The sequence below is a fragment of the Nyctereutes procyonoides genome, unplaced genomic scaffold, assembly GCF_905146905.1.
Source record: "Nyctereutes procyonoides isolate TBG_1078 unplaced genomic scaffold, NYPRO_anot_genome, whole genome shotgun sequence".
Taxonomy (NCBI): domain Eukaryota; kingdom Metazoa; phylum Chordata; class Mammalia; order Carnivora; family Canidae; genus Nyctereutes; species Nyctereutes procyonoides.
In genome coordinates, this window is record NW_026575131.1 from 46,798,282 (window position 1) to 46,824,919 (window position 26,638).

General features: G+C 48.6%; 2 protein-coding genes across 3 annotated transcripts in view; one reads left to right on the forward strand and one right to left on the reverse strand.

Annotated features, from left to right (window-relative positions):
• Positions 1-712: 712 nt before the first annotated feature.
• Positions 713-26,638, reverse strand: part of LOC129521795 (ultra-long-chain fatty acid omega-hydroxylase) — a 32,188-nt gene continuing 6,262 nt past the window's right edge. For both annotated transcript variants that reach the window (XM_055343611.1, XM_055343610.1), the window contains exons 2-13: positions 20,011-20,233; positions 16,734-16,878; positions 12,299-12,352; positions 12,051-12,178; positions 11,721-11,842; positions 7,504-7,771; positions 6,447-6,513; positions 6,207-6,336; positions 4,579-4,712; positions 3,618-3,682; positions 2,930-3,012; positions 713-2,536 (exon numbers count right to left, since the gene is read on the reverse strand). In XM_055343611.1, coding sequence (XP_055199586.1) covers positions 2,359-2,536; positions 2,930-3,012; positions 3,618-3,682; positions 4,579-4,712; positions 6,207-6,336; positions 6,447-6,513; positions 7,504-7,771; positions 11,721-11,842; positions 12,051-12,178; positions 12,299-12,352; positions 16,734-16,878; positions 20,011-20,232 — 1,596 coding nt within the window. In that variant the 5' untranslated portion in view covers position 20,233 and the 3' untranslated portion in view covers positions 713-2,358. The remainder of the gene's footprint in view (positions 2,537-2,929; positions 3,013-3,617; positions 3,683-4,578; positions 4,713-6,206; positions 6,337-6,446; positions 6,514-7,503; positions 7,772-11,720; positions 11,843-12,050; positions 12,179-12,298; positions 12,353-16,733; positions 16,879-20,010; positions 20,234-26,638) is intronic.
• On the forward strand, positions 21,055-22,016 carry LOC129521796 (RWD domain-containing protein 1-like). Its single transcript, XM_055343613.1, has one exon. The coding sequence runs from the start codon at positions 21,119-21,121 to the stop codon at positions 21,845-21,847; it is 729 nt and encodes a 242-aa protein (XP_055199588.1). The 5' UTR covers positions 21,055-21,118; the 3' UTR covers positions 21,848-22,016.

Sequence of the window (26,638 nt, forward strand, 5' to 3'; positions counted from 1 at the left end):
CTCCAGGGTTCTGTGGGACCTGCTCCCATCCCCTCCCCGCCCTTATCTCCTTCCATGCTCCTCCTCCAGCCACACTGGTCTCTTCAGTGCCCCCTCAACACCCCAAGCTTGTTCCCTACTTTAGGGCCTTTGCATCGTATCCCTCTACCTCAAATACTCTTCCCCTAAATATCCACTGGCGGGATCCCTGGGTGGCGCAGGGGTTTGGCGCCTGCCTTTGGCCCAGGGCGCGATCCTGGAGACCCAGGATCGAATCCCACATCGGGCTCCCGGTGCATGGAGCCTGCTTCTCCCTCTGCCTGTGTCTCTGCCTCTCTCTCTTTCTCTGTGTGTGTAACTATCATAAATAAATAAAAATAAAAAAAATAAAATAAATATCCACTGGCTCTTGTCCTCTCCTACATGAAGTCTTTGTTGAAATGACCCCTGCTCGTAAGGACTTCACTGACCATCTAGCAGCTGCTCCCCCCACCAGCATTACAGAACATCCCCCCACACACAGTTACCCAGCTCAGTTTTTTCATAGCACTTATCACTTCTCTCACATGGGCCAATGCAGTCACCCCCTCCTGCCTCCCTGGTGCGACCCTTGCTTTCCCACTTAGCAGCCAAAAGAATACTATAAGGACCAAAGGACAAATCTGTCCCTCTGCCCAGAACCCTCCCATGGCTCCCCACTTCTGTCACAATAAAAGTCAAAATCCTCCAAGACCCCATGTGAATTTACTTGTTTATTTGCTTATTTATTATCCATCATCTGTTAACACTCCCCCACCCCGGCAACAAATGTCAATTATATAAGGCCTCAAATACGGCCTGCCTCACAGCAGATGCCCAATAAATATTTGATGAATTAATACAATTATTGTAGACACTGCCACCACCCCATCTCCTGTATCATTATGTCGGGGACCATGCCGTCTTCAGTTCCCCCAGCCAAAGACGTGGGAATCAAGCTTACCTCCTCCCTCACCTCAGCCCCTGTGGCTCGATAGTCACCCTTCCTGTCCTGCCTGGACCTCAGTCTCTCTCTTCCCCAGATTTCCAGTCCCCAGTGCACCCCCACTTCCAAGCCACCTCCCTGCCAGCCCACATTTGACCATGTCCTGTCCTGCCCCCCTGCTCCCATGCCCTCCTCAGCTCCCTATTGCCCTGAGTGTAATGCCCTGAAGTGAGATGTGGCCTCTACTTTCCGGCAGTTGGCCCCTGACCAACTTTCCTCCATTCTGCCCCCTTCTCCAGAACCAGTCACCCCAGGGTGGTGTTCCCCAAGAACACCATGCTCTCCTTCCCATCTGCACATTGGCAGATGCAGTTCCTCCTACCTGACATGCTCTCCTCTCCCTTGTCACCACTCAGCTTGTACCCTCACTTCAGCATCCCAGAAGCTCTCCCTGAGCCACCCCCTGTTGTGTTTGCAGAGCACCAAGGGCCTCTCTTTTGAGGCACTTGTCATGATTATAAATAAAACTGCATATGAAATATTTGTTCAACATCTGTCCCCTGTTCTCCTGAGGGCAGGATTTGAGCCCCGGCCGCGGCCCTGGCCCAGTGCCAACAATTAATATGTGGTCTGCTGACGAGATAAATGAATGCACAAAGTGTCCCAAAAAGCTTGAGTTTATGTCTGAGGGCGAACGGCTTCCCAGCCTCCTGGCCCATAGCTTCCCTCACATGCCTCCCAACTGCCCAGGGACCTTCGTTTCCTTGCTGGGCTCCAAGGGAAGCGTCTGGCGGGGCTGGGGGGTGGACGCTGGGGGGACGTCTGCATCCCTTGGTTTTGTTCTACAAAAATCAGAACATTCGGCAAAGGGCCTCACAGCAAGGGAAAAGGGCAGAGGGTTGTGAAGGAGGGTCTAGGTTTACAAAACAACAACAGAAGCATACGTCCGAGCCCTGGGATGCAGCCTGGTGCCAGGGGAGTTCCCCCACAGCAGCTGGGAGCCTCAGGAAGGTGATGCCCGGGTTCAAGGCTCTAACTTCGGGCTCCAGCGCCCAAGTCTTCACCTTGGAAGCCAGCCGGGACCCACAGAGGGGAATGATCCTGAATCCCAGAGGCCTTAGGGGTCGGGTCTCAAGTCCTGGAACCCCCCCCCCCAGCAGGAGAGCGGGAAGGGCGCTCAGGGGACTGGAGCTGGGCCTCAAGGGGCGGGACCAGGTCGCCGGGAGGCGGAGCCTTGCCGCGAGGGGCGCGGCTGGTACCACCGGGCTTCTCCCCAGCGGAGCCGAACCTGAACTTCGAGGGGCGTGGTTTCTGCCCTCAGGACCTTGGGGGCGGGGCCTGGGCCCTCGGGGGCGGGGCCTGGGCCTCTGTGGGCGGGGCTTGGGCCCCCGGGATCCGCAGGGCGGCGCCGGCGCTCAGGCCCGCGGAGGCAGCGGCTGCACGTTGAGCCAGATGCCGTTCTCCGTGCGCAGGATGAGCTCGGGCTTCCGCCGCACCTTGCGCGTTCGGTCCACACTCAGGCGGAAACGCAGCAGCGTCAGCGCCACGGCCACGCGCATCTCGGCCATGGCAAAGCTCTGTCCGATGCAGTTCCTAGAGGAAGGGGGTCGGGGACGGGGCTCAGGCTCAGCTGCCCTGTGAGCCTGGAATGGGGGGGGAGTCCCCGCGTAAAGGACCTCCCGCTCTGAGCCTCAGTCCCCTCATCTGTAAAATGGGGGCAGTGGCATCATAGAGTCCTTGGGAGCACATAAGCCCAGAACTCAGGGCCTGGCACAACAGTAGCTGCTCAACACCCAGGGATACTATCGCAGAGTCTGATTTGGGAGAATCCTGGTGCTTTGGATGCATGAACTGGGTGCTGGGTTGGCAGAAAGCACATCTGGGTGGGAGGTGGTCTCTGCCCCTGATCTGCACATCCCTGACTTTCCGCTGGCCTCAGTGCTCCTCCTACGCTTGGCTTGGACTGGGGGAAAGAGAATTAATTACCTTGGTCCTGCAGAGAAAGGCACATAGGCCAGTGGGGAGCGCTGCTGTGGGTTGTCCGGATCAAACCGATAGGGGTTGTACACCTAGACGGGATTCGCCTGGGGGTGAGTCTGGGGGCTTGGCCCAACCATCCCAGCTTAGCCCCCACCCTTCAGCTGGACAGAGAGAACCTCGCTACTATCCAGCCACACTCTCTTCTTTCCGTTGTTCAAGCATGCCAGGCTCATTACAACCACAGGGCCTTTTACTTCCTGTGGAACAGGCTTCTCCCGGCTCTTCATACTCTTCAGGTCTCGGCTCAAATATCTCTTCCTCCACAAGGCCTTTCTTCACCACTTAAGCTAAAGTGCCCCCCACCGCACTCCAGTTTATATTTCCTTTGTACCCATATCAATATCCACGATGATAGTTTTTGCTTATTTTCTTCCCCTGAACTTCACCATGAGCTCCATGAGGGCAAAGACAGTGCCCAGCATAGAGGCTGGCACACAGCAGGCGTTCAATAATATTTGTAGACCTGATGAATCAACAGTGAGTGAGTAGGTGGGGCAGGGGCACTCAAGCTCTGCATTCAACCAGGCCATCTGTATTCCTGGGGAGCAGGGTAGGGAGGCCTCACCTCCCCCCAGGACCGCCCCTTCTGAGAAGGAAGAAGCTGAGGGAAGGGAGAATTGAGGCAGGGGCTCACCTTGGAGTCAGGCCACACTGTGGGGTTGTGGTGGGTCCCATAGATGCTGACCAGGCAGATAATTCCTGTGGGGAGGGTGGGGTCAGTAGGGCCATTGGCGCTGAGGGGAACCAGGGCCTTCTCTGAAGACCTCCTCCTCCCTCCCTTGCTCTTCCTGGAGCCATGCTGTTCCCATGAGCCAACTGCTACCCTTTCTTGCCCATCCTTCTCTGAGAAACTCTGCTGCTATGTCCACTCTCCCTGCTGCTCCATAAAAGGTCCCCATAACCTTCTTTCTAGCTGTCATGCTGGCCACACAGGGATTTTCTTATTCACATACCTGACACTGTTCCTCCTCAGCTCAAATACCTCCCATGGTTCCCTACTGTCTTGAAGATCAAGTTCAAGTGCCTCAACCCAGCATTCCAAATCTTTCACTACCTGTACCCTGAGACTCTGCTCCATAAACATGCTCTCTTTCACTTCCAACCTCCAAGGCTCACATCTCATATTTCCTCTTCCAAGCAGCCCTCCCTACATTTCACCCCAGATAAAGTCATCACTCTATTTTGGGCTGTTCCAGCCCATCTTTAGCCCATCTTTGACCCCACATGACTGGGAATGTCTATGCTCTGCTGTGTCTCCCTCAGACTGGGTGGTCTCAAGGCCTGGTTCTGGGAACAAGGCCTCTCTAATCTCCAGCATCCCTTGGGCTTAGTGTCCAAGGGATATCTGGCAACTGAATGAAACCATCTTTCCCCTACCTGCGCCCTCACAGGGCCCACCTTGCCATACCCACTGTTGTCTTTCCACCTGGACTCACCCATCTCAGTCTCCCCACTACACAACTGGGTCTCCTCCCTCATCCCAGAAGCCACACAGAGAGACACCCAATCTACAGGGAGGGTGCGCCTGGGGCAGACATGACCAGCCTCCCATAGGAAGCAGAGCAGCCCAGTGACTTGAAGGACATAACGGGCACCTTTGGGGATGATGCGCCCGTCTGGAAGCTTGATGTCCTCCGTGCAGCGGCGGGAAACCAAGGTCACTGGCGGGAACTGGCGTAGGCTCTCCTTGATGCACATGGTGGTGAAGGGCAGCTGGGTCAGGTCATCCCTGGGGAGCATAGAACATGGAATGGTGGGTGACTTCAGGCCAGACCACAGCAACACTCACTTCCTCAAACAGGCACACACACACACACACACACACACACACAAGCACACACATGCATTCAGGAGCAACGTGCAGGAAACCAGTCTAGGGTCTCAGACTTGTCCCATGCACATATCACTAATCCTCAGCATGCAAAATATCTGACCCCCAACCAATCAGAGCAGCACCCACAGGCTTCTGCACACCCAGCATTAACCCTTTAACTGATGAATTGTGTGGCAGTCAGGGAATAGCTGGGAGTGGTGCCAGGATAGTCAGGGGGCCCAGGGCAGCAGTAGTTTACCAGCCTATATGAATCAATTTCAATATTTAAAAACCCATACACTCTCTCCTATGCTATTAACTTTTTTCCAATGTATTCCAGGGTCCCAATTTGGATTAATTAGAATCCTTGGTCCATGATCTGGATCATTTTCTTTCTCTTTCAAAAAAACGTTATATCGGGATCCCTGAGTGGCGCAGCGGTTTGGCGCCTGCCTTTGGCCCAGGGCGCGATCCTGGAGACCCGGGATCGAATCCCATATCGGGCTCCCAGTGCATGGAGCCTGCTTCTCCCTCTGCCTGTGTCTCTGCCTCTCTCTCTCTCTCTCTCTGTGACTATCATAAATAAATACATTTTTAAAAAATTTTAAAAAAACGTTATATCGCTATGGTAAAGGGCAAATGGCATGCCTGGCATAAAAGTACCCATAACCTAAACACCACTGGGAAAACAGAAGAGTTATTAAATTCTAGCTAGACCCATCTCCTGCCCAGTCCTCAGAACCTGAGCCATCTTCTGCCTTCATTAAAAAGGCAAATTCACAAGGAGTTGAAGATACGATGGCACCCCACTGAGTGTCTCTCCCAGACATCAAAATCTAAAAGGTGAACACACTGAACAGAAAAGAGCTTTCTTGCTGTCCGATGCTATTTAAATGCTGTTTTCTTTTAGTCATCCAGAATCAGCTCTACATGGCACACATCTGAAGTAAATTGGATTATTGTTCCTGACTCTTCACTCTCCTCCCACCCCCATGTTTGAATTACATACCCCATGCACTTTGCATGTGATTCTGCAGTGCCTTCTACTTAGGTGAGTGGAATGTATGCCCTGCCCCATTTGTGGTTGACGTGGACATGTGACTTGCTTTAGCTAATTGGAATGTTACAATGCAAGCAGAGGTTTTAAACTGTGGCTCTTTGTGCTTCTGGAATCTGCCTTGAGAAGAATGTGCCCAGGGTAGCTGCTGGTTCAAGGAGAACGAGGACACATGTGGAACAGACCTGAACCCACACATCTGTTTGGATACTACCTTATTCAACAACACCCAGCAGTAGCAAGAGTAATATACAGGCAAGAGCAAGAAATACGTGCAGATCAGAGCAAGAAATAAAGGCAAGCAAGCTCTAGACTCAACCTGCTCCCCATGACCCCCCTGACCCCAAACCAACCACTCCAACTCCTCCAGCTCCCGGCCTTTCATGACTTCTTGGATCTCCTCTCGGCACTTCTCCTGGTACTCTGGATACTTGGCCAAGTTGAATAGCACCCATGAGAGCCCACTAGACGTTGTGTCATGACCTGGAGGTAGAGGAGGAGCTCAAGTGGAGGCTGTCTAAAGACAGCGAAGATGTGATTTTCAGACAATGGGATCCCTTCTGGCCTCCCCCAGCCTCACCCCACATCCTCACCTTCAAACATAAAGGTGTCCGCCTCAGCTCGGATGTCCTCATCTGACAGCTCCCTCCCATCTTCATCCTGGAGTGAGTGGGAGAGGATGTTCAGCCCACTTCATTCCACCTTCCACATCCTAGGCCTTCTCTAAAGTCAAGATATCTGCCCCTCTCTCAAGCCAAGCTGCAGGGGGAAGGACTCCAGGCAGAAAGAGGTAGGCAACTTGTCTAAGAAAGATGGAAAGTGGGAGGAAGAGTCAAAGATGAAGAGAATAAGGGAGTTTGTATTTCTTGAGTAGCTACTGAAACCATACAGCCTGCTGGATGCCCAACAACGATCTGAGATCACGTCTCATGACTGCCATGTCATAAATGGGGAAGGGAAGGGAAGGCTCAGAGGGAAGAGTCAGATGACTAAGGTCAAGCATCCACTAAGCAGCAGGGCCAGAACTGAAACCCAGGACTGTTTGAATCCAGAACCCAAGCACTTCTCAGAAATTCCACAGAAGCAATCTCTGCAAGCGTCACGTTTCTTCAAAGTCTTGTTATTTCATCATGGTAAGTACAGTGGGCAAAATTGTGTCCCCCCCCCATACCCGCCACCATCAAGAATTCTTATGGTGAAGTCTTAACCCCCCAGGGCCTCAGAATGTGACCATATTTGGAGATAGGGCTTTTAGAGACTTAATTAAATTATAATGAGGTCCTTAGGGTGGGCCCTAGTCCAACATGACTGGTGCCCTTAGAAGAGGAATTTTACACAGAGACACAGAGAGAAGACAAAGCGAAGATATATGAGAAGGTGCCACCTACAAGCTAGGGAGAGAGGCCTCAGAAGAACCAATCCTGTCAGTGCCTTTGACCTCAGACTTCTAGCTTCCAGAACCTTGAGAAAATTAATTTCTGTGGTTTAACTCACCCAATGTAAGGTAGCCCTAGCAAACTAATACAGTAAGTCTTAACGTGTGCTGCATCTGCCCGCGTCCCAGATCTATGTTACTTTGGATGTGGATCATTTTACATTCACCAAGGGGCCATCCTGGGCAGGGCTCCACCCTTCAGGGTCCAGCCTCACCCGGGCCAGGAGCAGTACATCAATGAAGTCCAAGGTCTTGCCCTGCTTGCCCTTCAGCCAGGTCTCAGCCCCCTGCTGGCGGAGTGCCTGCCTCCGCTCCTGGATGACCTCCGTGGTAAAGCGGTGTACGGTGTCACAGGCCTGCCGGAAACGCCGCCCATCTGCTGTGAGGTAGTAGATGAAGTCTATATGGTGATGCAGGCGATACTGGCGCCGGACCACCAGGGCACTCAGCTCAATGATGGCCGAGATGTAATCGCTCATCTTCCTGTTGGGGAGGTAGGGGGAAGAAGAACATGGGCCTAGCCCTTAACACAAGCCCGTGGATAGGTGACGGAGAGAGGCCCTGTATAGATGATATTCTCTTATTTTCTCGTATTCTTTATGCTGTGCCATCTGGGGGCTTGCTAACTGGAGAGACACTGCCTCTCCCAGAACTAACTAGTTCTTAGAGACGGCCAATGATTCACCCAAGAGCATGCCTCATATCAAAACCAAACAATCCAGATCCTTCCTTTACACTGAAATTTATCACACTGACCCTCTATCACCAGGCCTTAATCACCCCAGGGCCAGGTACCGACACCTAGGGACAGCCCTGTATCCTCCAGGGCCCTCTAAAATTATTCAAACTAGCCAATCCTAAGCCTGCACCTTGCCATATTGCTCCTTCCCGCAGAAACCACACACAAAAAAAAAAAAAAAAAAAAAGACTCCTGCCACACTTTCTCCTGACTGACACTGATGCTTCCCGGGGTAGTCCTGAGTGGTGTGGCACGCCCCCTCCTCTTGGAAACTATAAGTAACAAACTAATTTTTTAATGCCAATCATGTGATCTGTTAGCCTCATACCTAAATAGAACCAAAATCCAGGTACATTTTAAAACAGGCCCAAAGGATTAGGACTTCCAAACAGATGTAGCCTATAAAGAATAAGAATAAATGCCTACAAAGCCACAGAATGGGAGAACTCCTGTTCCTGGTGATAAACTTGTATCTGAAACATATAAAGACCTCTCAAAACACAATAATAGACATATAACCCAATTTAAAAATAGGCAAAGCATATGAATAGATGTATCTCCAAAGAAGATATACAAATGGCCAAACAGCACATGAAAAGATACTTCACAGCACTAGCCACTAGGGAAACACAAATCAAAACCACAATGAGACACCACTTCAACTACTTCCCAACTAGGAATAGCTAGAATTAAAAAGACAGATAATAACAAGTGTTGGCAAGGGTGTGGAGAAATTGGAGTCCTCACATACTGTGCAGGTAGGAATATAAAATGATGCATCTACTTTGGGAAAAATGTCTGACAGTTCCTCAAAGGCTAAGCAAAGAATTATCACATAACCCAGCAATTCCACTCCTAGGTACAGACCTTAAAAGAATTAAAAACATGTGTTCACACAAACACTGATACATGAATGTTTACATAATAGCCAAAAAGTGGAAACAACCCAGATGTCCATCAACAGATGAGTGGATAAACAAAATGTGGTGTATATGGTAAATGGACTATTACTCAGCAACCTAAGAAATGAAATTGACACAGGCCACAGCATGGATGAATCTTGAAAACATTATGCTGAGTGAACAAAACTAGACACAAAAGTCTGTATCATTCCATCAATATGAAATTTCCTTGATAGACAAATCTGTGGAGACCAGTGGAAGATGCGTGATTGCCTATACTGGGAGAAGTGGGAATAGGGGTGAGTGATAAAATGTATAGGGCATGTTTTGGGTGAAAATATTTTTAAATTGAGTATGGTGATGGTTATACAACTACGTGAATATACTAGAAACTATGTTGCTAACTAGAGAAACTAGAAATTATGTTTCTAGTATATTTACATAGTCATCTATTTTAAACAGGGGGTGAATCATATGATATGTGAACTACATCTCAGTAAACCTGTTATTAAAAACACACAATGATAATTCTAGGGGCACCTGGGTGGCACACCTGGTTAAGCATCCAACTCTTGGTTTTGGCTCAGGTCCTGATCTCGGAGTCATGAAATCAAGCCCCGCATCAGGTTCCACACTCAGCACAGAGTCTGCTTAAGATTCTCTCTCCTTCTCCCTCTGACCCTCCATCCCCCCACCCTGTATGTGCCTACTCTTTCTCTCTCTCTCTTTCTCTCTCTCCCTCTCTATCTTTCTCTCAAATAAATAAAATTTTTTAATGAAAAAAAATAGGGGATTCCTGGATGGCTCAGCAGTTTAGTGCCTGCCTTTGGCCCAGGGCATGATCCTGGAGTCCCGGAATCAAATCCCACATCAGGCTCCCTGCATGGAGCCTGCTTCTCCCTCTGCCTGTGTCTCTACCTCTCTGTGTGTGTGTGTGTGTGTGTGTGTGTGTATCTCATGAATTAAATAAATAAAATCTTTAAAAAAATAAAAAATTTTAAAAATTAAAAAAAAATCCCTCGACAAGTGTGCAAGGGGCTGTCCTTGGTCCTGAAGTATGCTTGTTTTCATATATTTGTCACAGACTATCATTTTCTTGTTTATTTATTTGTGCACGGTTACTGCCTTTCTTCCCACCATGTAAGTTCCAGAGGAGCAAGACCTTGTCTATTTTGTTGACCACTGTATTCATAGTGCCTAGTCCAGGAGTGGTGGTTAGTAGACACTCAGTAAATATTTTTGGATTAATTAATTAACCAATCACTAAGGCCATCCCCACCTTACCCAAGTGAAGCATAACCCTACAAGGCCCAGAGTAACAAAGTCAGCAGCTTACTACTAAGGACCTACTATGTGCTATAAACTTGCCACCATTTATGATGTCTCTTTTTCCTTATATCCCCACCTAGATCATAAATTCCAAGGAAAAAAAAATTCCAAGGGGAATAAGACTGGGGCTTAGTCTGTTGCTCACCACCATATATCCAGTAGCTACCATAGTATCAGACATATCCAGTATAGGACTGGGGCTTAAACTGTGGAAGGAGCCTCAGTGTCCATTGAAAGATGAATGGATAAAGAAGAGGTGGTCTATGTATACAATGGAATATTACTCAGCCATTAGAAATGACAAATACCCACCATTTGCTTCAACGTGGATGGACCTGGAGGGTATTATGCTGAGTGAAGTAAGTCAATCGGAGAAGGACAAACATTATATGTTCTCATTCATTTGGGGAATATAAATAATAGTGAAAGGGAATATAAGGGAAGGGAGAAGAAGTGTGTGGGAAATATCAGAAAGGGAGACAGAACATAAAGACTCCTAACTCTGGGAAATGAACTAGGGGTGGTGGAAGGGGAGGAGGGCGGGGGTGGGGGTGAATGAGTGACGGGCACTGAGTGGGGCATTTGACGGGATGAGCACTGGGTGTTATTCTGTATGTTGGTCAATTGAACACCAATAAAAAATAAATTTATTATAAAAAAAAAGACTGGGGCTTAGTCTGTTGCTCACCACCATACATCCAGGAGCTACTATAGTATCAGGCACAGAGTAGGTACACAACAAACATCTGATGAATGAATGAATGAACCAGAACAATGGTTATCTTATTCACTCATTCAACAAATATTCACTGGGCATCTGTGTGCCAGGCCAGTGTGACATCATTTTATTCCTTTTTTTTTTTGAAGCACAAAGTGCTATTTGTATAGAGTATGAGCAGGGAGGTGGGGCAAAGGGAGAGAAGCAGAGAGAATCTCAAGTAGGCTCTGCAAGCACAGAGCCCAACATGAGGCTTGATCCCACAACCCTGAGATAATGACCCAGATCAAAATCAAGAGTTGGAAGCTTAATGCACTGAGCCACCCAAGCACCCCAATATCATTTTATTTTTAAAACATCTCAGAGGGTCAAGGATTGTCACCCTTGTTTTATTAAAAAATGACACTGAGACTCAGAAAGTGGGGAGACACTTTCCAAAGGCCAAACTACTCTTCATGGAACAATGAAGGAAACTAGCATTTATTAAGCACCTACTATATGCAAAACCATCAACCTACATTATCTCAATACTCAACACAATGGCTAAGGGGAAGGAACTGGGATTCCATTTTCAGATAAGAAGATAAGCTCAGAGAGATGATGTCCATTTTCAGGAATACACAACCTGTCAGCGGCAGAGCACCAATAGCCCAGGGATGCCTAACAACTGAGAGTTTCCTTTCTTCTCCCACCACCTTGCCCTAGAACAACTGGTTCTATCTTCCCCAGGGAATCTACACTCACTCCTGGCAGTTGCTGTTGTAGCTGAAGACACATTTCTGAAGACTGTCCAGGGTCATGAGGCTGACATGCTCAAACATGTCAAGGGAGATGACTGAGCCCTGTGCCAGGCGCCGCCATTTACCCTGGAAGAAAAGGATACATGGAAAATTGACATGGAGACCACAGACTTTAAGCCAGGCTAACAAAGACCCAGCTGCCCACTCACTACAACCCCACTTTATAGGGTAAAGGAAGTGAAGCTTCCTGACATTTTCCAGCTTACCCATGAGCTGGAGCCCAGACCAGTCTCACTCCTAGGATACCCTCTTCCCAAATAACCTTGAGACTCACATGCATGATGTCGGTGCACTGGTTAAAGATCTTCATGTAGGGTTTCAGGATGTCAAAGTGGAAGGCAGGTGTCAGCAAGCGGCGGTGCCGGCTCCACTTGTCACCTTTGCTCAGCAGCAGCCCATCCCCTGGGCCCAGAAGACTAAGATTAGGGGCCTCCCCTATTACCCTGAAATACTACAAGAAACCCCAGGCCCCACCACGTCTTCCCTGAAACCCCAGCCCCAGGTATTCAGTTGTGCACGCACCGAGCCAAGGTTTCAGAAATCCATAGAAAAGGTCATCCTTGGGGGCAATGGCAGCTGTGGAGTGAGAAGAGGTGATGATGACTCAAACAGAGTTCTAACACTTGACCTCTGCTTATGACCTCCTTGGGCCTCCTCTCTGAGCTCTGACATCAACCTCATCCCTCCAGTCCATCCTCCATACCTGCCCCAGAAAGATCCTTGTAACCTGCTGAACTGAACATGAGCCTCCCATGGCTCTCTATCACCCCAATAAAAAATGTCAAGCTCAGGCTACGACTGAAGGCCCTGCCCATCTTGCCCCTATATGCCTCTCCTACCTCACCTATCAACATATACCCAATAACCCCCACATGCTGGCCCTACTTCCAAACCTTTGTCCAGGGTATGCTCTCCATCCAGAATGGCCCTCTTCACCCTAATCACCCCTCTTTTCTGCCAACTGAGGCCGTCTGAATTATACTTCCTGTGTTCTCAGTCTGCCCTGTACTCTACTCCGGGAGGTCTTATCAGATGCTAGATCTGACCATGTCCCTTCCTACTCACACCCATTAGCCAAAACCACCAACTGTTTAGCCCATTTTCAAAGCCATGAATGATCTACCTCAGTCCAGCCCTTTCAGAACACCTCTATCCTCCATTTTCTACATGTTCAATGTTCTAACATCACAGGATTTTCTCATCTCCTTGAAAAAGTCTCATTCTTTCTTTGTTCCAAGTCTCTCAACCACATGCACTCTCTGCCTCAAACACTCTTCCCTCATCCATCAAGTCTCTACTTGGATGCCATCCCTCCTCCACCAATTACTCTGTATTGTATCTATCCAGTTACTGGCCCCTTGAGAGAAAGCACCATGTTGATCACTGATACACTGGTGCTAAATAATGTTTTTATAGAGAGGGAGAAAGGAGGGAGGAACAGAGGGAGAGGGAAAGAAAACCTTTTTTTTAAGGTTTTATTTATATATTGAGGGGGGGGCAGAGGAAGAAGGACAAGTAGACTCCACACTGAACACAGAGCCCAACATGAGGCTTGATCCCACAATCCTGAGATCATGACCTGAGCTAAAATCAAGAGTCAAATACTTAACTAACTGAGCCACCTAGGCACCCCTAGTGCTAAATAAACTTTTATTGAATGAACCAACCAAAGGATGAATGAATGCAAAAATGGATGGATAGATAGATGGATGGGTGAGTGAGTGTATTCCCTTTCTACATGTTGAACAGACTTGGGACAGAATGGGCCGGGACCCAGGAAGGAAGTACCTGAAACTCAAGTGATGTCACTTTTATCTGAGATGTGACTCAGCCACCTACACACACACTACCTAGGAATTGGCCAATTGTGCACACAATCATATGTCCACTCATCCTCCTATTTAGAACATCTCTTCTGCTATCTTCCTGTACCCAACCCATGCTAGGGACCAGGAATGGTTTAGGTCCACACCCTGCCTGGAGGAGCATCGGGTGGGGTGAGAAAGGGAAGCAGAGGCACGCCACGCAATTATCAAGAAGGTAGAAAGTGTGCCAGAAGCAAAGGAAGGCACAGAGAAAGGGCTGCTGGAAGTCACAGCTGGCTTCCAGGAAGAGGCAGCATTGGAGAAGAAGGCGAAAGTCTAGTGACTCCTTTCTTCTCTGAGAACTGGACTTCAGCCTACGCCCCTTGAGGGTCTTTTCCTTTGCTCTCCCATCCTCAAGTCCCTATGCCACTCCAAATGTGACCATCAATTCCAGGAGAGGCTGTGTCCGGGCTGCTTTCCTCACCAGTGTCCCCTTCAGTAAAGAGGGAATATAATCTACTCTGGAGGAGTTCATATAAGAAAAGGCCCCACCCCATGCCCAGCAGGAAGGACCCTATCACTGTGGTTGAGAGCTTGGCCCCTGGGTGGGTCAGGTCTGGGTCCAAACCCCAGCCCTACCATTAACCCCTTGTATAAACTTGGGCATGATAGCCCTCTGTCCCTCCATTTCCTCATTTGCCAGAGGAGAAACCAAACAATCCTGCCTGTCTTGTGGCATCCCTACAAAAACTCAATGAGCTAATATGTTCCTGGCACATGGCATGTGCTCATTAAATATTTGTACACATAAATGAATAATTAACCAACTGCTGGCTATTTTTATAACTATGATTATAATTATTGGTCACTGGTGTCAAGAACTTGTGAGATGAGTATCTGCATCTCCAGCCCCCAGCAAAGCCCCTACCATGAAAAATAAATGCCTAGCCATTGAGGAAAGCAGTTTAGTGATTCCTTAAAAAGTTAAATGTAGAATTTCCATATGGCCCTGCATTTCTATGCCTTGGTATCTCCCCAAGAGAAATGAAAACATACATCCATGCTGAAATTTGTACATGTGTGTTCATAGCATGATTCGGAATGTCCAAAATGTAGAAACAACCCAAATGTCGGCCAGTGGAGGAGCGGATAAACAAAAGTGGTATATCCATATATCCGGACACCCAGACTAGGAACTATCACTTAGCCTTCAAGAGGAATAAGGTCCCAGTAATCACTACACTGTGGATGAATGAATGAATCTCCAGGACAGGCAAAGCCACAGAGATGGAAAAGAAATTGGTACGTACCAGGAGCTGGGGAGAGAGGGGAATGGGGAGTAATCACTTAATAGGTTCAGGCTATTTTATGGAGCCATGAAAAATGTTGAAACTAGAGAGAGCCAGGGTTGCACAACATTGTGGACACTCGAAATACCTTACAGTTTAAAATTGTATACTTTAAAATGGTTAATTACATGTTACGTGAACCTCAACTCCATCCAAAATGAAGGTAGAAAGGCAAGCTATAATTATATGCCTATATATCATGTTTTATCCCCTATAAAGCATCTTCATTTCCTTTCTCCCATTTAATGCTCTCTATCCCTCTCACCCAATATAAGATGAAGACAGAGGTCCAAGAGGACCCATGCCTTCTCAGGATCCATGGGCTGTGTGGGCTTAGGCCCCATGCAGTAGGGAAGGGGGCCCACAGCTTGGGGGCCAGGCCTATCTGCCCTAACTCACAGCCACACCCTCCCCGTCTAGAGTCCCTCACCTTTCCCCCAGTGGGAGAGGCATGGATGTCCTGCCCATCCTGAGGGAGGGGAGGGGAGAGCAGAGGCAGAGGCCTGAGCATCTACTATGCACCCAGGCCACACTGGGGGCTCTACTTACTATTCTTTGGGGTCTCACAACCATGTAGGACAGTACTGAGGAAACTGAGGCTCTTAAGAGTGGTGGGGCTGGGGGAGGAGAAGGAGGAGGAGGAGGAGAAAGAAAGAAAGAAAAACAGGATATGAGAAAGGCAGGAGAGAACAAACCCTCATGAGCGCCTACCCACATCATACACAGCCCTCACAACCATCCCATTTTACAGAGCAGAAACATTCCCTGCGAGGCTAGCTCAATTGCTCGGTCACACAACAAATATGGCTCTAGCCAAGAATCCAAGCCCAGCCCACCCAAGTCCTGACCCAGGGCTCTTCCCACAACTTGGTGCCCATCCCTTAGAAGAGTCACCTTTCCCAGGGTCTAGATTTCCCCCTCTGTGCAGTGGGGTGGGCATCCCCTCACAAATACAATAATGGTGGGAAAGGAAAGAATGGCAGTCCCTTCCTCTTCCATGGCTGTAGGGTGGCACCTTGAAGGTGGTTTCTAGACATAGGGTTTATAGAGGCCCAAGCTGGGGCCAGAGATCCTAAAATTCCTGGAGCTCTTTCATTCATCCCTCCTCTCTCAAATGCCCCTGATGCCTCTGGAGGTGCCCAATTCCATGCGAGGCCATGCTACAGATCCAGACTCCCATGAGGCAGACAGGGCTGGATGCAGACACGCTCAGCCCTAGAGGTTTAGGGCTGACCATGGAAAAGCCCTGAGGAAAAACCTATGATCTGTCTGGAGGATCTCAGAGGTCTTCCTGGAGAAGAGGTCATGGGATCTGGATGTTGAAGGTTGAACAAGTGCTTGACAGCACATCTGGGAGTCCTATACCTTGGGGTAGATGTGGACAGACAAGAAAGAAGCAATCTTTTTACATCTCCTTTTCCACCAATCAGGGGCAGCCCAAGTGAAGCCAGGAGAGCTACAGTGGGAACATGAGAACCTAAATGATGCGCTGCCATGGCTTAGAACTAAGCAGCAACCACTTAACAAAATCCTAGGCAAACAATTATCTATCGGAATGTGTTTGGCACTGACTTCCAGGTGGGTAGACATCCTCTCAAATTTCCTAGGACTCTTAGATATGGTCCACCTTTTCCCAGGCTATTCCCACTATCTGTATTACCATGGCTGCTTTGGTGAACTCCTATTCACCCTTCAAATCCCTACTCAAAAGGCTCTTCCCCTGGATCACCTGTGTGCCTAGAAGCCCAGGCGAGCTCTGGGAGTTAAGGGGTTACCCATCACTCAAAGTCCCAGCACACCTACCTGAGGCGCCCACTAGGGGCTTGATATAGTCAGGGTGCACCAGAACCAACAGTGGCAGGACGGGTCCAATCCACACCAGGATCACGTGGTGCATGTTGTCCAGAACCTTCTTCTCATCTTGGAGTCCCGTCTCATTTGGAAGATACTGGGGGAGGTGGGGGGGATAGGGAAAGATAGTGAGGAAGAGCCCAGCCCCAGCTTCCCCCAACCAGCTAGCTGGATGATTGGCTGTATGAAGGCGGCATCTGGCTGAACCTCTACTCCCTCATCTGAGAAGTGGAGCTGGGCGGGGGCGGGGGGGGGCGTGTAAATCAACTCTGGCTGAGGGCAGCTGAGAAAATTCATGAATTAACAAAATGAGAGAGCCCCGGCACAAGACACATGGCTGGTGTTCAAGAAATAAAAACAGTAACAGTGAGCACGATAATAATGACTGGCATTTATTGAGTACGTGCTCTGTTAGGAATAAAATGGTACTGGTATTGTTATCTTTCACACATATATGGGCTCACGGTGTTAGGTGCTGCTATGGACATTTTTTATATACCTTCAACCCACACAAGTATTGATGACATAGTTCCTACTATTTTCCCCATTTTTCTTAGAAAGGTCAAAGGATTTGTCTGAAGTTACAGGTGAGTAAGTGATGGTCTTAATTTGGGCTTCCCCAGAAGCAGATCTTGAGACAAGGGTTCTAGGGCAAGTAGTTCGTGTAGAGGGTGATCCCCAAAAACATGGGTACGGGACTAGGGAATGTGAGACAGGGAGGGAAGGCAGCCAGTAAAAGGGGAGTTGCTAAGGGAGTCATGGCCATGGGCAACTCAAGGCTCAGTCTTCCTGAGGATTTTGAGGGGGACACAAATCTCAGAGTCAATCCACCAGAGGATGAGCTGGGGTGTTTATACACCAAATCCTACAATCTCATAGTCATGTGGCTATGGGTCACTCCTGGGGCATTAACTCTCAAGCTCACCCTGCACAGTGCTAGAGAAAGCCCTAGAATGCAGGGGCTGGCAACTGGAGGTCAGGTCATCACATCCAGAAATGGGCCAGAAGGATACAGGCAGGCACTGGCATCATCTGCCACAAAGCCAGGATTCGAGCCACCCAGCTCCAAAATGTCTGCTCTTAACAAAAACACAAGGCAGAAGTACTTCAGGCCATTGTGAGAAGGATCTGAGCTCAAATCTGCTCTCAGCAACTAGGTGACCTTGGGCAAGTCACTCAACCTCTCCGAGCTCCAAAGATCAAATCCATCACATTGGGAAGATCCATCCCTATTCCACAGGCTGTGAGAATTAGGGGAGAGCTCAGATATTAAGGGGCCTAACCCAGTGCCTGGCCAAATGCAAGGCCCAGCAATTGCCAATCGAAAGAATAAATGAATGAGTGAACAAGCCAACAGATGACTTCTCTTTGGCTCCCGTGTCTCCTTCTCAGTCGGGTTCAGCCCTGGGAGACCATGGCCTCACCCAGAACTTATGGCCCTAGGTGGCAGGCTAGACCCATAGGGTCAACATTGGACTTCAGAACTGGCCCTGGCCAACTGTCTGGGGCATCAGGACCTGGCCACTACCTCTGGAACCACCAGTAAAGCCAGATGGCTTCTCAAAGAGTACGAGCTGGACATGGGGTATGACAAATGAGTCAAAGTTCATCCACCTGAGAAGTATATTTGGGGTGGAGGACACAGTTCCAGCAAAGGCCATGGAGGTGGGAAGTCAGAGCCTGGTTATAGGAACAGGAAGTCATTCTGCAGGACTAGATGTGAGTAGGGTGGGAGTCAGAGTCTAAAGGGGCTTGAATACTAGCTGAGGAGCTGACACTTTCTCTGGTATCAGTGGGGAGCCATAGAGGGTATGTGGGTAGAAGAGGGATGTGGTTGGTTTCAAGAATCCTCCTGGGGCCAGGATGGGGGACAGACTGAAGGCAGGAGCCCAGGGAGGAGGCTGGACCATGGTCCCGGCAGGAAGGATGAGGCTGGAGCAGGGTCAGGAGGCAAAAGGGAGAGAGAAGATTCAGGCACAAACAGGCAAAACTTGGTGAGTACTGGCCCCAGGGGAGTCACTCCAAAAGACACATAAAATGGTCTTTGAGCTACTGAGTGGAAATGTGTCTCCTGCTTCTTCTGAGACACCTCCAAGTAATATCTAAAACTTTTCTAGAATCACTTGATACTTCCAGTCTCTGCAGGACCTAGGAGCTAAGCACCTCCACCACCGCGTGGCAGGCTCAGTGCCCAGTATGCCACAAACATGGCTTCCAGAATCCTCAAAACAATCTCATGAGGTTATTAGGAACAATCATATTCCCCACATTGCAGATGGGGAAATTGAGGCATGGGTAGGTGAAGTAGTCTGCTCAAGGTCACATGGCAGGAAAGGGCAGAGATGGGCATCAAGCCCACATGGATGGGATGACCAGTGCACTTGAACTGCCTCTCCAAAGTCCACCTCTGCACTCAGCATGAGACCTGAACCAGGAAGGTCTCCACAGCTGTCCCTCAGTTTCATTTAGGCCTGGAAGGGAGACCAGGTGAGTGCCATAGGCAGTTAGGGGCTGGTCTATAGGACCCCAAAAGCCTCAGTGCCCTCAGGGGTCTTCTGGCTTCCTTCTGCTCTCTGAAGCCCTTTTAGAAAAGTGCGAGTTTTGTCATCCAGAAACAAGAGGCAGCAGAGGGTACAGAGCAGGGATTCTGGAGCCAGATGGCCTGGGTTTGAACCTCAACTCTTCCACTATGAGCTGTGTGACGTAGGGCCAGGTGCTTAACATCTCTGTGTCATAAAAGCCTCAGGAGCAAAATGGGGATAGTCATGGGAACTACCTCCTAGCACTGTCAAGAGGACTGTGTTAGTATTTTTAAAGCTCCTGACATAATGCTTAGCACCCTTATGTGAAGTAAGAAATAAAAGACAAGAGAATGGGAGGTTGCAAACACACTGGGGCTGGGGTGGAGCAACAATATCTACAGGAGTCCCCCCACCCCGCCCTGGGTCACAGAACCTGATGACTTTCCCAGGCAACTTTTCACCTGTTGCTACAATAATTGCCTGAAATTATAGAGAAAACCTTAGAGTCAGCTCTGCCTCCTCCCAGCTGTGTGGCCTCAGGTAAACTGCTTGCCCTCTCTGAGCTTCAATCACACTCCAATCCTGTAAAATGGGTCTGTTTCATGGCTCCAACCCAGATTCCTGGGGGATGGAGGAAGCCTTCATCCTTGTCATCCTTGCTGAGTCCCCGGGACCTGCCCAGCCCACCTGCCCAGCCACACACACACCATGCCTAGATGGCCCAGCAGCCAGTTGCGCCGGGGCGGCTGGGGGAAGCAGCTCAGGCGGCGGCAGGTGATGTAGAAGCGCCAGCAGAACCTCAGGAACTGCATCAGCAGGCGGAAGAGGAAGAAGAGCAGGGAGAGGAGGAGTGTAGACACGGCATACAAGCGGAACGCGGTCTTCTCCATTCCCAGGAGGTACAGCAGGTCTTCTGTGATGGGCAGCATCCTGGGGGGACACACAGGATGGGGGTCAGTGCGAGAAGGAACCACTCTCTGGCCATGTGTGCACCATACACGAGAGGACCTGTGGAGTCAAGCAGAGTGTACCTGGCACACAGTAGGTGCTCAATACACAGGAGTACCAGACACCAAGGAGACCCCTCAACCCTCCCCCAGCAGTGACCTTCGGCTAGCTGGCCAGATGGATGCACTGTTCCACGTGCCATCAGTCTTGACTTTGCAGGGCATCCCTCCTGGCTTCTCTGCCCATGCGTTGCTGGCCGGAGTGTTGGAAAATTTAAACATTCACACACGTTGAAAGCAGCTCTCAACCAATGACTGATAAATAATGCTAGATAGACGCCTTCTCCCCTGTGGTGCAATGACCCTGAGATGTGGGTGCCACACCCACCACCAGGGTTCCCCAGCGGGATTAAACTCCAGCTGCCCGCCATAGAAACTTTCTCTATTAGCTGCCTTCCTTCCCGCCTCCTCTCTTTATCCTCTTTATTTAATTGAGGTGAGATTCACCCAACATAAAACGAAGCATTTGAAAGTACAATTGACCCGTGAACATGCAGGGGTTAGAGGTGCCAACCCCCTGCGGCACAGTCAAAATTCCATGTATAACTTTTGATTCCCCCAAAATTTAACTCCTACTAGCCTACTGTTGCCTGGAAGCCTTACTGATAACATAAACAGCCAATTAACACATATTTTGTAGGTTATATGTATTATATATCATATTCTTACAGCAAAGTCAGCTGAAGAAAAAAAATTGAAAAAAATTCATAAGAAGGGCCGCTGCCCGCTCTCCCGGCGCGGCGGCGGTCCCAGCTGCAGCGCGCCGCCTGGGTGGCTGGGCAGCCCATGGGCAGCAGCGAGGGCCACGATGACAGATTACGGCGAGGAGCAGCGCAACAAGCTGGAGGCTCTGGAGTCCATCTACCCCGACTCCTTCACAGTATTATCAGAAAATCCACCCAGTTTCACCATTACTGTGACATCTGAGGCTGGAGAAAATGATGAAACTGTCCAGACTACCCTCAAGTTCACATACAGTGAAAAATACCCAGATGAAGCCCCTCTTTATGAAATATTCTCCCAGGAAAATCTAGAAGATAATGATGTCTCAGATATTTTAAAACTATTAGCGTTACAGGCAGAAGAAAACCTTGGTATGGTAATGATCTTTACTTTAGTGACAGCTGTGCAAGAAAAATTAAATGAAATAGTAGATCAAATAAAAACTAGAAGAGAAGAAAAGAAACAAAAAGAGAAAGAGGCAGAAGAAGCTGAAAAGCAATTATTTCATGGCACTCCTGTCACAATTGAGAATTTCTTAAGTTGGAAGGCCAAGTTTGATGCAGAACTCTTGGAAATTAAAAAGAAAGGAATGAAAGAAGAAGAACAAGCAGGAAAAAATAAATTAAATGGGAAACAGCTATTTGAAACAGATCACAATCTTGACACATCTGATATCCAGTTTTTGGAAGATGCTGGAAACAATGTGGAGGTAGATGAATCCCTGTTCCAGGAAATGGATGACTTGGAGCTAGAGGATGATGAGGATGATCCAGACTATAATCCTGCTGACCCAGAGAGTGATCTGACTGACTAATGGACTATCCCCGTCTACAGAGAGGTGTGACTGCCACAGCATCTGTGGCTGTGTGGAGGTGTTGATTTTCCTTTCTTTTTTTCTAAGAAAAAATAATTTTCAGGAGAATATTCTTCTGATAGCTTTCATCATTGAACTTAATAAACTGACCTTAAAGTTTCAAATATAAAAAAAAACTCATAAGAAAAAGAAAATCCATTTATGGTGCTGCACTGTAAAAATTCTGCATGTAAGTGGACCCGTGCAGTATAAACCTGTGTTATTCACAGGTCAACTGTGTACAATTCAGTGGCATCTAGCATATCCACGGTGTCATGCAACCGCCACCTCTATCTAGCTCCAAATTTTTTTCATTGCCCCGAAAGGAAATCCCACCCCAATTAGCAGTAATTCCTCATTTGCCTGTACATTCAACCCCTGGCAACCACGATTCTGCTTGCTTTCTTTTTTTCTTTCTTTCTTTCTTTCTTTCTTTCTTTCTTTCTTTCTTTCTTCTTTCTTTCCTTTCTTCTTCCTTCCTTCCTTCCTTCCTTCCTTCCTTCCTTCCTTCCTTCCTTCCTTTCTTTCAAGTAGGCTCCATGCCCAGTGCAGAGCCCGTTATGGGGCTTGAACTTACAACGCTGAGATCAAGATCTGAGCTGAGACCAAGAGTCGGACACTTAACCAACTGAGCCACCCAGTCACCCCCAATCTGTTTTCTGACTCTATAGATAATTTATTTCATATAAATGGGCTCATATACTCTGTGACCTTTTGTGTCAGGCTTCTTTCACCCAGTGTGATATGTTCAAGGTTCATCCATGTCGTCGTGTGTATCATATCTTCATTTCTTGCATTCCTGGGTAATATTCCCATTGTAAGGATATATCACAATTTGTTTATCCATTCATCTGTTGATGAAAATCTGAGCTGTTCCCACCTCTGCCTATTGTGAAATGTGCAACTATGAACATGCATGTACAAGTACTTGTTAGAGTCCCTGTTTTCGATTCTTTGGGGTTCACTTCCTTTTCCCTTACTGTTATGTTCTGTGATCACTTCCCAAATAAGCTCCTAGCACTCAAATCCTTGTCCAAGGGTCAGCTTTTGAAGGAACCCAAACAAAGTGGGTAGGTAACAATGATATTAATAACGCAGTGACCAGGTATGGAGCATTACAATACGCTGTGCGCCACACTCAGGGATCTGCATGCCTCATTTTATGGAATCTTAAAGTGGTCTTTGGACTTGGGTCTTACATTCTCTCCATATTCTAGACAGCTGAATCTCTCAGTTCCTCTAACTCAAGGGAGACGGGAGGTGGTAGAGGTCCCCTGAGCTCCCACCAAAGGCCAAACTCAATCACTTTGAGGGCTCACAAACCTCAAACGATGCCAAGGAGACTCCTGAAAATGGATGGATCCTGCCCTCATCTCTCCTTTCCACTCAGTCCAAACAGCCAAGGGTTTCCTCTGTGCCCACCTCCTGGGATAACACAGCTAGTAGAACCCTGCACTCCAGGTCCTCACCTGAGTCCCCAGTCCCCACCCACTCCTGCCCATGGTTCCCACTCCTAGGGGTTCAGACCCACTGGCTCTTCCATCAGCCAATGCCCAACTATATCCCCTATATAGAAGATGTGAAGTTTCTATGGGTTACTGCATCCTAGGAAAACAGCTAGGTGGTCATCACCAAATTTGGAGAGCCCCATTGGGACAATCTGACTTACATTATAAGTCATGCAGATCACATGACCACTCATTAGGATGGCTACTGTCAAGAAAGGAGACAACAAGAGTTGGCAAGCATGCAAAGAAAGCTTGAACCCTTGGAAATATAAAATGGTGCCACTTTGCTGTGGAAAAGTATGATTGTTCCTTAAAATATTAAACATAGAATCATCATATGATCCAGCAATCCCATTTCTTGGTAGATCCCCAAAAGAATTGAAAGCAGGGACTCAGATATTTTCACAACCATGTTCATAGCAGCTTTAGTCACAATAACCAAAAGGTGGAAACAAGCCAAGTGCCCTTCGGCAGATGAAAAGAGAGACATAACGCAGTCCATCCATACAAGGGAATACTATTCAGCCATAGAAAGGAAATTCTGATGCCTGGTACAACACGGATGAACTTTGAGAACATTATAGGGTCTTTAAAGAAAAATTTTAAGATTTTATTTATTCATTCATGAGAGACACAGAGAAAGGGGCAGAGACACAGGCAGAGGGAGAAGCAGGCTCCCTGCAGGGAGCCTGATGTGAGACTCAGTCCCAGGACCCCGGGATCACAACCTGAGCCAAAGGCAGACATTAAATCACTGAGCTTCCCAGGTGCCCCTTGAGAACGTTATGTTAAGTGAAATAAGAGACACTCATAAGAGATAAAATAAATTCTATGTGATCCCACTTATAAGAGGTCCCTAGAGGAGTCAGAATCACAGAAACAGGAAGTATGTGGTGGGTGCCAGGGGCTGGGGGGGGGGAATTTCATGGGGGACTTAGTGTTTAATAAATAGGGACAGGGTTTTAATTGAAGAAGATGAAAAGGTTCTGGAGATGAAAGGTGGTGATGGCTGCACAACGGTGTGAATGTACTTAATACCACTGAACTGTACACTTAAAATGGTTATAATGATAAATGTTATGTTATTTTACCACAATTAAAAATCAGGGTTTTTTTTTTAAAGATTTATCTTTTTATTGGAGGGGGAGGGCACAGGGAGAGGGGAGAGAGACTCCCAAGCAGACTTTACCCTGAGCGTGGAACCTGATGTGGGACCCAATCCCACAACCCTGAGATCATGACCTGAACTGAAACCAAGAGTTGGGCACTTAACCAACTGAGCCACCGAGGTGGTCCCAAAAAAATCTTTTTAAAAAAGGTGGACTAGTGTAGGCGATATGCCCTCTGGAAGGGGTGGAGGTGGCGGAGAGAGCAAATAACCTCCCCAAAATGAAGCACAGAGAGCTCCAAGTAGCAAGTCCCAGGCCAAAGGTCATGGGCAGCTCAGGTGACACTCACCAGGGCGTGGCTGTGGATATTCACTTCTTTACCAATTTGACAGAGGACAGTGATACTCCCCCCAGCAATGCCAGGGAAGGCGGCTAGTGACTACGACAAAGAATCGTGACCTTCCTCTAAATGCTCTCACGTGCCAGGCCTCTCACCAAGTGTTCCACCTGCATTTCTTCATCATTCAGTTGGCAAATCGTTTTCGAACCCCTCCTATGTGTGTGACTCTGTTCTGGGCATGGGGATGTAGTGGGGATGTAGTGGGAATGAGCAGAACAAACACGGTCTACCCTTAGGAGGGGTGGCCACCAATAGACATTGGATAGAATGCCGTGTAAACACTAGGTGTCTTGAAGGAGGTAAAACAGGGACGACGGTGGCTGAATAGGCTCCAGCCCAAAGGTATCAGGTCTCTGGAACCTGAGAACGTGACCTTCTATGGCAAAGTCTTTGCAAATGGTTAAGGGCAAAGAGATGAGAAGAATATCCTGGATAGTCTAGGTTGGTCCCAACTGGAATGACAAATGTCCTTATAAGAGAGACTCAGAGGGATGGGGCTCCTGGGTGGCTCAGTTAGGTTAAGCATCCCCGACTCTTGATTTTGGCTCAGGTCATCATGACACTGAGTCCCGCATAGGGCTCCACACTCAGCAGGGAGTCTGCTTGGGATTCTCTCCCTCTGCCTCTCCCCTCGCACGCGCACGTGCGAAACAGAAGGGCACAGGGAAATTCGCCACACTGAAGAGGCTGTGTAAAGACAGAGGAGACACGAGGGATGCGGCCACCAGCCACGGAACGCTGGAGCTACCAGAAGCTGCAAGAGGCAGGAAACAGACTCTGCCCTAGAGCCTTCAGAGGTAGCAGAGCCCTGCTGACACCTGGATTTCAGACTTCTGGCCTCCAGAACTATGAGATCATAAACGTGTGCTGATTTAAGCCACCCAGTTCACGGTAAATTGTTACAGTGGCCACAGGAAATTCATACACAGCGTAAGAGGATACAGACCAATCCTTTTAGAATAGGTGGTCTGGGAGGGTTTCTCTAGGGGAGGGCTAGCTGTGTGGACGCCTGAGTTTCTTATTAAGCGCACATGTGTACACACACATGTAACTGGGTTCTATCTAATCCTGACTCCACAGATTGGCTGTGTGGCCCAGGCCTCAGTTTCCCTATCTGCAACTGGAAGTGACTGTAAAAGATGATTTGGGGATCCACCCCAGTGTGGCCTTTTCCTGTGTGTGGCCCGGGGTTGAGGGGGGGTATCACCGTTTGGGCAGGCTCAAGACTTCTGGGTCATCTCTAATCCCTGGGCCATCTGACTGTAGTCTGGCTGCCACCCCAGCCACCACAGTCACCTTTCTGAAGGTCTGTCACTCCCCTGCTCTAATACCCTCCATGGCTCCCCACTGTCCTCAGTCTGGCATCCAGAGCCCTTCAGGAGCTGACCCCTGCCCTCCTCCAGCCATAAAGACTCCCCTTCATAGGGTGTTTTGGACTCCTTCACCCAATGTGTAAATGTTGAAGTTCCTTAGAGCTGGTCCAAGTCATCCCTTCCTCTCCCTCTGTGTATACACCCTGGGATCTCACCCCCTCCAATGGCTTTTGTGACCTTTGCCTCCTGTGTCTCAACAATGCTCCTGATAGGTCCCGCCACCTCTGGGGTGTCCACCAGGGGCATATCCCAGACCCTCATATTCACCTCACCTCCTTCCTCCCCCTCTCCCTACACCTAATCTGTTGTCAGGTCCTGCCAGTAGTCTGTCCTAAATATCTTTCACATCCATTCACTTTTCT

Excerpts from the sequence above, each read along its gene's own strand:
- LOC129521796 (XM_055343613.1), top strand. The coding sequence starts at position 21,119 with ATGACAGATTACGGCGAGGAGCAGCGCAACAAGCTGGAGGCTCTGGAG.